Source organism: Dermacentor variabilis, chromosome 6 (genome assembly GCF_050947875.1).
Source record: "Dermacentor variabilis isolate Ectoservices chromosome 6, ASM5094787v1, whole genome shotgun sequence".
Classification (NCBI taxonomy): Eukaryota; Metazoa; Arthropoda; class Arachnida; order Ixodida; family Ixodidae; genus Dermacentor; species Dermacentor variabilis.
In genome coordinates, this window is record NC_134573.1 from 41,076,973 (window position 1) to 41,089,661 (window position 12,689).

A 12,689-nucleotide genomic window follows, 5' to 3' on the forward strand; every position below is an offset into this window, starting at 1 on the left:
ACCCCGCCATGACCTCCCAAGGGCTGAAACCGGGTCAGAAACGCCAGCTGGTTTGCACAAGCCAGCCTGACTGCAAGCGAGAAGACACTGGTGAATTTGAAGACGAGTCAACTATCATCGAGGACGACAACGTGGGGAATCCTTCAGACATAGACATGGACGAGGGTGGTTTCCAAATTGTGCGCCATCGTAAAAACAGGGCGGAGGGCATTCCAGTGTTAACCACTGCAGCATCCGAAAGAGATGATTTAAGGCAAGTAAACCCTATTGTCCTGTATTCTGAGCTTGAAACGATTCTCGGTGGAGCACCAGTGAAGAGCCACTTCACAGCACAGGGAGCATTGCTCTTAGATGTAGAGACAGAAGAAGCCAACGTCCTTCTAGAGACCAAGTATATCGGCGGCATAGTCATATCTGCCCGTGTCACACACAGTTATATGAAAAACACGTGCATTGTTAGAGGAGTCCCTAAATGTTACTCGGATGAGGAGCTGCTCACCTACCTGAGACCTAGGAGTATTCCATGCAAGAAGAATCATCGGACGGCTCCAAACCTCGTCATCTGAATGGGAGTCAAGGCGCACTAACTCGGTAGTTTTCACATTTGCTCCAAATTCTGAACGCCCGGCGAAGACCAACCTTGGTTTCACCAGACACGAGCTTGTAGACTACGTGGAGACACCACCACGCTGTTTTAAGTGTCAGCGCTTCGGACATATCGCCAAGTACTGTCGTGGGGAACAGAGGTGCAAGCGCTGTGGAGGACCTCATGACTTTAAGACGTGTACAAGTAAAGACAACTTTGTGTGTGCAAATTTCGGTGGTGGCCATCCTGCTAGCTACGGTCGATGTCCTGCGCGGACAGCTGCTCAGCGACGAAATAAGTTGTTTGTTCTGGGTGCAAAGAATGCAAGCACACCATCGAACACGAAGAAGACGTCCAGAGCGCCACAACTACCTGGTTTGGAAACAGAGTACGCATCTCATTTCCCGCGTCTCAAACCGATAAACGAAGTTATTGAGCTAACGCAAACGGTCACAGCCGCTGAGAAACCTGTTCGAAAAGAGTCCGAAAAACGCACCTATGCGGCCACAGTAAACCGACCTCAAGTACCACTTGGAAACAGTGACCAGGAAAACTGCCAGCATGTGATACGCGCTTTGTTCACGGCACTACGTTCCCACGTCGCGAAGATGCCTGCTAGTTCAACGAAAGGTATGCTGGAAGCAGTGCTGGCTCTTGAGTCAGTAATACTCTGCTCTAATTCCACATACCCTCAGTAGCATAATGGCAATTTCTCGTCCACTTTGTCCATTCCGTCGTCCAAAAGTGCCCTTAATAATGCAATGGAACTGCGCCGGTATTCTACAGCGTCTTTCTGAACTCAGCCTTTTCCTTCGAGACATACCTATACCAATTCTGGCCCTCTCGGAGGCCAGTCTCCCAAATGGAAGGACGATCCCAGGGTACACCAGACATGGAAATCCGAGTATACCGTCATTTGCAAATGGAAGTACGATGATATACATCAGGCGAGAAATACCTCACGTCACCTTACCGGCGCAAGACCTTTGTTCTACCTTCTTGGAAGTCGCCGCTATGCAAGTGTGCCTAGGAAAACGAAAACTCAGTGTGGTGTCGGTGTATATAAGTCCGCGCAGGAAGGTCTCCATGGAGGCGTTTATAAATGACCTTTGCATTCGTTGCCCCTCTCCTAGAATAATCTGTGGCGACTTTAACGCACATCATTCGCTTTGGGGAGATAAGACTGCAGATTCCCGAGGCAAGAAAGTTGTGGCACTGACGATGCCGCTGACACAAGATGCCGCTGACTTATGTATCGCGAACGATGGTAAACCGACTTTCTTCAGGCCACCAGATTCATGGAGTGCCATAGACCTCATGATCCATTCTACAGACCTTGTCGTATCGTCAACAACGGCCCCAGACAGGATGGGCAGTGACCACTTTCCGATCTTCACCAACATCATCGGATTTCACACCGCTGGGCGACCATACTGTGCTGTGACAGGCTGGGACACATACAGAGAAGCGTTGGTTGAATCCCCTGGTGAGCTGTTCGCAAATAAGCTGCGGCGCAAAAGAGTGGCTACCTCAATGTTGAAACTGCCAGAGCATTTCCCTACTCCTGATTTGAAATTAAAGAACCTCTGCGCAGCGCATAGGAGAGCGGAGCGAAAACTAATGAGAAAAACGGGAAATCCATCTTTGAGAACTGAATACAACAGGATAAACGCTGTCATCCGTCGTCACATAAAAAGGTTAAGACGAGTTCAATGGGCTGCTTTCTGTGAGAGTTTACCGGCGTTTACTCCCATGACAAGGATATGGGGAGCAATGAATAGCCTATCCGGAAAGATTCGCCTACACAGGCCATTCGAAGCACTTGCTTTAAAGCAAGGAAAAGATTTGCAAACCCCTTCAGAAGATTTTGCAGACGGATACACATCTGGCAGATCAGCAGGAGTATCGAACCCTCTGTTGTCTGAAGCATTCCATGCCATGGATACGCCATTCACCTTTCGTGAGTCGGATTTGGCGCTTAGCAAATTAAAAAGACGCTGTGCTGTGGGTCCCAATTCGATCAGAAATCAGATGCTGACAAATCTGCCATATGAACGAAAACGAGCCCTTCTGGACATATTTAATCACGTCTGGAGCACAGGAGAGATCCCAGAAGCGTGGCAGACAGCATGGGTGGTGCCAGTGCTCAAGTATGGAAAGGATCCTGCAAACCTCACCTCATGTCGGCCAGTATCGCTAACATCATGCGTATCAAAGTTGATGGAAAGACTAATATGTAGGAGGTTAACATGGTATCTTGAGCAAGGAAATAGACTGCCATCATGTATGACCGTATTTCGTCCACGGTTGAGTGCCCAGGACAGTGTCTTGGATCTACTAAGCCATATCGAGCACGATCGCGTAGACGGCCTTTTCACACTCGCCATCTTTCTGGACGTTGCCAAGGCATACGACTGTGTGCTTCATACAGGCGTCATCAACGGACTCCGAGCCATGGGCGTCTCGGGAAATGCTCTTCGATTCGTTCATGAATATCTCAGTGATTGATGTGTCCAAGTTAAGCTCGGAAGTATAATGAGCGACAAGCGACGAATTTTACTCGGCATCCCGCAAGGAAGTGTCCTATCTCCCTTGCTTTTTAACGTTGCCATGGCCAGCCTTCCAGATGCCCTGAAAGTAGGTGGGACGGCAGTTAAAATGTCCATCTACGCAGATGACATCTGAATTTGGATCTCGGGGTACCAACACAAACGTCTGGCCTGGATAGCTCAGGCCGCCAATCTCCACTAGCGATCGCCACTTATCGACGCTTGGCCTATCTTTATCAGCGGAAAAATCTGCCTTCATGCTTTTCCCGGGAGTGAGACCAAGTCAACACGTCTGACGCTGAATATCAGAAGGCATTCAATTCATCGTGCAACTCATGTTCGATTCCTGGGCGTCACTATCGAAAACAAGCTACTATGGCGTGGTGCGGTCGAAAGTGTTGTGGCTGCATCAGTGCAAAGAGTCAACGCACTTCGTCGATTGGCAGGTGTACGTTGGGGAAACAATCCTATATCCATGCTTAAACAGAACGCTGCACTGATAACAAGCCGCATTCTCTATGAGCTCCCTCTGATATCACCGTCATCCGAGTCAATTCGAGTGCTTGGTGGCAGTGCACAGAAAGGGACTTCGCTTGGCGATGGGAGTTCCAACGGCGGCTTCAAACAAGAAAGTCACTAATGAGGCAGAGTCTCTTCCACTCCGCCTCTTGGCATCTTGGCAGAGAAATTCACAAGGCAGTCTCTGGCACTGATTGACGACCTAACGAGTAGAGGATTTAACATAAGGTTTCAGTGGATTCCATCACACGTAGGAATTGATGGAAACGAGAAAGCTGACGCCCTTGCACGCCTAAAGGTGACATGTTTCCCAAAAGTGAAAGCTCCAAAAGCTTTTTAAAGCCATAAGGGTGCAATCCGCCTTCACTTTAGAGAGATGCACAAGAATCCACACGAATCCTGTGTGACTCATGGATTTACACGCGAACAAGTGACGCTTTTATACCGCATCAGGACTGACTCCGCGTACACCCCAGCTTGGTTATTCAAGACTGGGCTTCGCGCTTCCCCACTCTGTGTTTTCTGTGGTGGCATTGGCGACATCGAAGATTTCGTTTGGCTATGCCCACAGTTTGTCACAGAAAGAAAAGATATGGTCGACAACCTACAAAACAGTGGTCTTACGCACAGGACCTTTGAAGACGTTTTCCCCGGAGGGCCTGCGGCATTTAGGGAGAGAGCGCAACGACTGCTGATAGCCTTCCTGCGAGACACGGGGCTCATCGGCACCTGGTGACACACCCCTGATCTCAAATCGAAGGCGGATCAGGCGGAACAATTGCCGGCTATGTATGCCAGGCTAACCCCGCCTGCTTCAACATCACCACCACCACCACCCACCGAAACTATGCCATCTTCTACCGTGTTCCAGCACGCTAACCCCGCCTGCTTCAACATCACCACCACCACCACCCACCGAAACTATGCCATCTTCTACCATGTTCCAGCACGTGATCATGCTCTGCGAACCGCTTGTTCTGATTCAGTATTCGTGTAGCACTGAATTATGCCGCTAGTCATGTGACCTTCTGCACAGCGCGCGAAATCTTGCACCACACGAAACCAGACAATCACAACAAGTCGTGTCCAGCACTGAAAAAAAAAATGAAAGAAGAAAAAGAGACAAAAATGAAGGCCGGGCCCGTGGCGTATGCGTCATGCGATGCTCGAGGTCCTGTATAGGAGAATACAGGGAAGGAATTTCGCTTGCGGAGGCTAGACGGTGCAAGTGGAGAGAGTGTCTCGCAATGCAGTGGAGCTCGCCTGCTGAAATCATGGGTTCGCGGCACTGAAATATTTCTATCTCGGCTATTAATGAGCGGACATGAAAACTTTTTCCGAAAGAACGCTCCGTAGAGGACACGTAACAACTTTAAGCGTGTAACGAAAATTTTGTGTGGGGGGCCTGGTGAGGGGCCCTTTAAAGACGATTTTTACACATCTAAAATTTCCTACACGGACCATCTGGAGTACTTGGGTCCCATGATTGGAAGGCTTAATCAAAAAAGGTAAATCTTCGCCTGAGATGTCCGCATCAATGGGATATCACGCCTGTAGTAGCCTCTTTTGCCAGCGGGATGTTGGTACGAACGTTCATGCCACCGAGGACAATGACAGCGCGCAGCGAGTCTGATGCCGACGCTTAAGCGATGTCTACCGCAACAACATTCTCCTGAGAGTTGACTCTTGCGTCCTCAATGCCATTTGGCAACAATCTCTCGAGTTCAAGCGATGCAACTTGCCTGTTGAGGAGCCTCACGCTGTCGGAGGGTAGCGCAGATAAGAAGACGCTGGTGCACTTCGGCGAACTCTTCAGAGTTTTCGTAGTAGATGTGCCCACAGAGGCCCTGAGCATCCGCCGCTTTGCTTTCTGACACAGGACAGTCACGTAGTCGTTGTCAGAGCTGTAATTTATCTAAATCGAGTATATCAGGGGAGGCTTGCTGTCTCTCGAGAGGCAGTTCCGCTACTTTGAGGGGAGTGCGAGTGGCTCCACTTCCATCCCTGTCGAGCAGGGAAAAGCGTTGCCCGTAAGAGAGCGAGAATTACCAGAAAATCCTGGGGACTGAGAACAAACACTTATTAGTTTGAAGTATTTTTATTCGTTGAATCCGAAGGTAGAACTTCCCCTTTAGTCAATTTAGCTCCGAAACCCTACATTCTGCGCGTCCGCGCGACGTCATGGACTTCCATGGATTTTCGCCTATTTGATCCGTTTTGACGCAGAAAACATTATAAAAAGAAGCTAGTCTGGTTATGCCACAACGCAGGGCAGACCTTTAGCAATAAACAATGGACTGCACTTGAGCAGGTACAGCCAACGTACACGAAGTTGCATTAAGCTAGGGCAAGAAACTTAATGTAGTCGGCAGCTGCATTGCGTCATCGCAACTTTTTCGGCTTACCGAGCTTCACGGTAAGCGCAAATTTGCTATTGAAGCCTAATTTGCTGATGCAGCTGATGTGTTCCTGACGCCGTTGGCGTCTGCTTGGCAGTCAAAACCACAGCCCAGCGGGGGACGTGCGCAGACGCTGCGGCAACGGATCTGCACGGACAGCCGTAGCCCGACTACGCAGGCAGTATCCATTCTGTATAGCATGCGATCTCGCAATAGGCCCTACAGGCGACCGTTTCTTCACGCGATGAGCGCAGCCTCGACCCTGGAACAATATACGAATATACGCCGGCACTTCGATCCGAGTACAGGCGCATTGCCACGACTGCACGTGCGGTTGCAAGGACGCGACCAAGTGTCGCGATGAGCGCCTCGCGATTTCTGTCCGCTACAGATCACCGACTTTATAAGCACGCGAAAAAAACGCGCCCAGTCATGACATATCAGTGGAGTGCTAATAGTAATATTGAACGGATTTCATAATCGGGGATTGTAGATGCAAGCGGGTCTAGTCTGGATTATCTTATTTTGTTATAGCGAAAGGTTGACACGCACAACAGAAGGCACATCTGACACACAGAGCGCTATAACAAAAGATGTGCCGTACCAACAAGCCCCTATTACTATCCTCATCTAGCCTGGATATCGAGGGCAGCAACTGCTCCGTCCGAGCATTTCTTGCAGCACCGCATGGTTATTGTTACCTCATATCGAGCACACCACATTTATTAGGAATGCAAGACGAACGCCATTGTAAGCTTCTTTTGTGCCTGCAAGGCTGTCTGACACGTCTCGTGTTTTTGAACAGAATCGAATGCTAGTGGTCAGAAGGGATTACTAGAAAATAAAAATTTTCGAAATGGCTGTTGTAATGTTTGCAAGCTGTATGCTTGCCGGTGTCTTACTGCTACAATATTTTTATTTAAAATGTTATTACGTAACTGCCCAAGCCGAACGGTCACATCGAGGAAATCTACATTACATACAAGCATCGCGTGATGAAACTCGCACTTGGAGAACACTCGTGCGCCAGATAAGCAGTATGACGATTGCTATGTTAGGGGAACAAATTATGAACGAGTTATCTTGCCCTTAAAGAAGCTGTCAGCTGATGCCTGCGTTATTTTTTTTCCCCGCAGTGACGCCGGTCTTGTCTCGCACTCCTACGTCGGGCGGCCGTATCGCTGTACGGGCAACGCCCCTCACCAAATTGGAGCACTCTCCAACTCCTGCCACGCATACCTAAGATAAGGCAACTGCTTGTCTCGAAGGGCGCCGTTTACGTGTTTGTGCAGAGGTCGAGTGCCCTTCCATGAAGGCTGTATGAGCGTTGTTTGCACATGGATTGGTAAAGAACGTCACAAAGCAGGTCCAAGAGAACGGTCTGCAGTCAACGAATCAGCCGCTGTACACGACAGTTCCCCAGTTACGGCGGCAGTGCACTTGATCTTAGTGGTTGCACAACTGCAGCAAAAAGAGGCGACGCCTTCTACCTGTGCGTGATCGACGACGCGAGGGGGCGTGCCTTCAAACGTGTTGCCAGCATTGTTCAGAAGCCGTCCTTGGATCGTGAGAATGCGCTTTTTTTAATGACAGAGAGTAGGCGAAGCTAGGAAAGGAGCCGTCACCCTTAAATAACATGAAAGTCAGTTTGCAAATATTTTTTGTGATCTCTGCAATAGCCCGAATAATTACATATTTCACAATTTTGTTTTCGGAACATTACTTACGAAACAAAATAACATGTTCTTACGCATTAATTTGTTCTAGCGTAGAAGATAAACACATGCAATTGTTTGTGAATGTGAAAAGTAATAGTCAAGAGTAATCAAACTCGCTATCGAATGGTCGTGATGGAGTCCAATTAAAAAAAAAGATATTGTTTCGCGATACTGAACGCGCCGCTGCAACGGCTGAAAAAGCTTTAAGGACCTTGCACGTATACTCGCTAAACGGAAATATTTTAAAGTATTGAAAGATTTCCGATTACGAAAACATTTGAAAAATATTTTACCTACTTTGGGGCTCATGTTGCCAAAGAATAGTCATCTAATATCGGTGCCTTTCCTGAACGCTGTGCGCCCTCTACTTTCCTTTCACAACGCTATATATCGCATTGATATGAGCGTGCCGTTCGTGACACTTACGTACAGGAAAGGTTGTGTCAAAGGAAAGACACGTCAGATGGCTTATTTTCTGGGAAAATATATGCCCCCAAAGACTGCAAGCTTTTGCAAGAGAAATAAGAGCAATGACGGTTCGTCTTGAGCGCTAGAAGTTTTTTCAGGTCGCTAAATCACATGGCGGTGATTTCAAACTTATGTACAATATTCTGAAAATACACAAAAAAGCCTACAAGTATAATGCTGGTACTGATGACGTAGAAGAGACGGATAGCCATCACAGTTCGCCACATCTCGGAAGACTGCACACAACCTTAATCTCATTGTTGCAAATTGTCGAAGTCAAATATCAAGAAAGAACAGTTTGAATCATTTTTGTAATTGACAAAACCTCATGTAGGGATTGCTACACAATCATGGATAGAGACTTCAGTTTACAACGGCGAAATATTTCCGTAAGACTACGATGTCTACAGAAAAGACCGCAATAGTTCACAGTGGTGGTGTTCTTGTTTTGATCCACAGCAGTCTCAGCAGAACTCCCATCAACGTGAAAAGTAGCCCTTCCTGAAACGGTCCGGTGTAAAGCGATGCTTGAAAACGGCCACTCCGTAGCAATTGGATCGCCTTACAGGCCTCCAGACTGCAAGCCACCGGATCGTTTCTTTCATTTCAATGACGTACTGCTTTAGTTAACCACAACGTATATTATTCTTGGTTGGGACTTTTACATTCTCCATATAAATGAGAAAGCTTTCAACCGAAAAATAATTAAGCTCTTACCTCCACAGCGTTTTGCGAGCTGACAAAAGCCAATTCTTCGTTCCAGTACCAACAAGCTTAGAGTGAGCTAACGAAAGCGTACTAGATCTGTTTCTGTTAACGATCGAGATCTTGTGTCAAGATCCACAGAAATTCCTGGCACAAGCGACTATGAAGTTGTTACTAGCTGGAACATTAACGCATACTGCTATGCGCTGAAAAAGCCCACCACCACGAAACGTGTTTTTTTTTTTATGATAAAGCAGATTAATTATTCCTATCTCTGGAACTCGACCGCTTTCTACTAGAATTACGACGACACACCTCCAAGATTGACGTAAATTCTGCCTGACGTTCATTTAAAGCTAAACTATTGTCATTGGTTCAAATGCACGCCCCCTCACGCATCGTAGCTTCCCCACGACAGTTATAAGCCATCGATGAACCGCCACCTTCGATGAATTACTAACAGAAGGCACCGATTACATCGCAAATATTGCGCATGCCCGGATTCCGACACGTATGTTAAGGTGAAAGACAAACGAGTCAATAAACAAAGAAATGAGAAAAGCAGAGGATACATATCTGAGCATATTAGGTGACAAACTAAAATCTAATCCGAAAAATCTCTGGATGTCTAAAGTAAAACTAACGGTAAAGTAGCTGTCCCTGATATTATAGATGACGTAAATTATGGTGAAGACGTAGCCAGCAAAGCTGAGCACTTTAATTATTGCTTCAAATCAATATTTTCCGGCACTGCTGCTATTTCGGAAGACTTGCCAACTTCTACAAACTTAGAACAAATCGAAAACATAATAGAACATGGAGTTGCTTCGTAACTCAGAAACGTTCAAGTTAGTTCGCATTTGGTCCTGATCATTCTGGTGCGCATAACTTTCTATTGCTGAAACTGTCCGCCATGAAAAATCCAGCATCATTGATGAAATGAATCCAAGTGTATCTGACTGGTAGAAAGCAGCGTGTTGTTCTTGAGGGTGCGACCTCAACAGAGACTAATGTTTTGTCGGGCGTTGTACAGGGGTCCGTCTTGGGCCCACTGTTATTTCTGAAATTCATAAACGACATAGGGAAGCATCCTTCCAGTCACATGTCCCATGCGCCTGTATGCTGACAATTGTTGCATATACCACGCGATTACGTCCCCTGCCGACTCAAGTATCTAACGAAGTGACCTTCCGACACTGACGACGTGTTGCGACAGGTGTAACATGAAATTAAACTCGGCCAAGTGCAATATCGTTCGCTTCATCAAGAACACGGTACCACTTGTCACAAATTACTTTCCACACACTGAAAAATTTATTGAGGTAAGCAGTTGTAAGTACTTAGGCGTGGTTTTTAAGAATAACGTTTCTTGGAATGACGGTATATAGAGCGTGGCAACAAAGGATAGTCATTCATTAAATTTTGTAAAACGTAATTTCTGGAGAGCCCCCCCCCCTCCCCCCCCCCCCGTAATTAAAGGAAACACTTTAAACTTTCGTCCGATCTTGCAGTAAGGTTGCTTGGCCTGGGACCAGAAACAAACATCCATTAATCAGTTGGAACGAATAAAGAAACGTGCAGCCCGGTTCGTTGTCGCCGACTATTATTTCACTCAGAGCGCATCATAAACACGTGTTACTTTCAAATCAAATCAAACGTGTTTATTTTGCAGGAAGAATACTAAATTTCCCTGCGGGAGGCAAAGACTAAAGGCGAGAAATCCTGACGAGGTCTGGGCCCCCTGATCAACAAGCCAGTCTACAGCAGTTGACACGACTCAATATACGCTTCATTAAGTACAATGCATCTACTTCTCTACATCGGATCACATACGTGTTTGTTTATACATTTGTATGCAACACGCTCTACAATACATTATACATTTTAAAAATGATACATTGAAATGGAATCTAACAATTTTGTTTGAATTTTCGCGATTACGAGCAAAAAGAAGAAATTCATCTAAATATATACAAAACATAATTTGACAACACTTGTGAATCGACTATGAGGTTAGTAGTCAGAAGGAATGATTTATAATTGCGCTTGAGCTTCTTGGCTTGTAATGTAAGGTGAATATTCGATTCATGGAGGTTTAATAATTGCACTACTTTATATTCCATGGCCTGTTTGCCATAGTTCGTGCCTACTTTTTTAGTTTTTCGGCTAGAGCTTCTGAACCCATATTTCGTGGATACAGTGCTTGGGAAGGCATCGTGTAATTTGTGTTTATGTATTTGCTGCATCAACATTGGTTGATTACCAATGAAATCTCGGTACGTAGGGCCGTCCACACCGATTGGCATGCTGCCAACATGGCGGAGAGAGAATTCCAAAATATTTCGCAGAAGAATAAAGTGCGACTTGCAACCCTCTTTGTAATGCCACCTATAATCGCCATGCCGACGGAAACATTCGCGCGAAGAGTTCTGCACAACCGAAGCACGTGGCCCTGTTCTGGCACAGCGCCAAGCAGGAATCCTCGAACTCCCCGCCCCTGCCTCGTGTCGCCGCCACAATGTGTGGCGCAAGCCGTAACCGGACGAGGCGGGAAACCGGCATGCGCTGCCGCGGCGAATCCAGGATGCCGGAGCCAGGCCTACCTCTTGTCCTCGTAGGGGACTCCGGCGTGGGCCAGCATGTAGCGGATGGGCTCGCCGATGCCTCGAATGTCCCAGTAGCCGAGCACGAGGGGAGCCATGTCTCTTGATAGCGTGACACACGAACACGCACACTTTCGCCAGCAGCCGGAAGACGACTACGCGCTTGTTTCCACGACTTTGAAAGCACCCGCTCTGCCACCTATGAGCACCACACTAGCGGCGACCGAAGCGGCCCCACGCGGTCCCACGTCAACGGGCGGGCGCCGGATTGCGCAATACCGGCCTGCGGGCTGTCGCCAACAGGAAGCCCGGTACCTACTGATTGGTGTTTACCGAGCGACCGTGCCTCGAAGGACGCTTTCAATGGGAAGCGCTGTGGGGCAAGCGATGCCCCGAGTGCCGTTCGTGCGCGCCTTTGCGCAACCGCCGCGCGCAGTGACGTACGCCGGCATGCCGGAAGGTGCACGCGGGTGATAAGCACTGGGCTACTTGCGCCGTGTGTGCCTTTTTGCTTCCATTGGTCAGTGTGCAGGATTAATCGATTTTCTCTTAGGCGTAAATTGCTGCCAAAAGAAGATAAACAAAACAAAATACAGAGAACGCAGAGCACTGGCTCCAGCAACGGCCCACCTGTATGCCACACATCATTCAATGAGCACAGGTCCTGCTGAATGTGGATAAAGTTGAGAGAATAAATAACAAACAAGTAAATGATGCATCAGCACGCATACCAGACAAACATTAATAAGAATTTGCTGTCGTTAATTGTTTCGATGTTGCCCAGGTATAGAATGACAAACATTTAATAAGCAGAAGGTCGTGTCGACCCGTGTGCTCAAGAGGTAAGTATGAGGTCGTAAAGCGCTTCCTGGGTGTACACCATGCTCGGCATTTCATAGATTCACCTGTTTCTGTGTCTTAAACGGTAACCCGTTCAAGCTACCTTATGTTTTTTACCGTTGTACTTATCACCGTTTCTCTCTGGCATACCAAAGTGTTTTTTTTTTTTGTTTCAGAATCATTAGTTCTAACTATTGAGTTGCTGATGTTACTGACCTTTAATACTTGGCTGCATTGACGCCATACAGTAAGGTTTACGAAATGAACGCAAGTCTGGCACAGAAAAAAAAAAGGAAAATTCA

The 12,689-nt window shown here is 47.2% G+C and overlaps 1 protein-coding gene across 1 annotated transcript in view; it reads right to left on the reverse strand.

Annotated features, from left to right (window-relative positions):
• The window catches only part of LOC142584756 (glutathione S-transferase Mu 2-like), a 48,700-nt gene extending 36,928 nt beyond the window's left edge, over window positions 1-11,772 (reverse strand). Inside the window, exon 1 of the mRNA XM_075694990.1 lies at window positions 11,548-11,772. Within this exon, the coding sequence (XP_075551105.1) occupies window positions 11,548-11,645 (98 nt within the window). The 5' untranslated portion in view covers window positions 11,646-11,772. The remainder of the gene's footprint in view (window positions 1-11,547) is intronic.
• Between the last annotated feature and the right edge of the window lie 917 nt (window positions 11,773-12,689).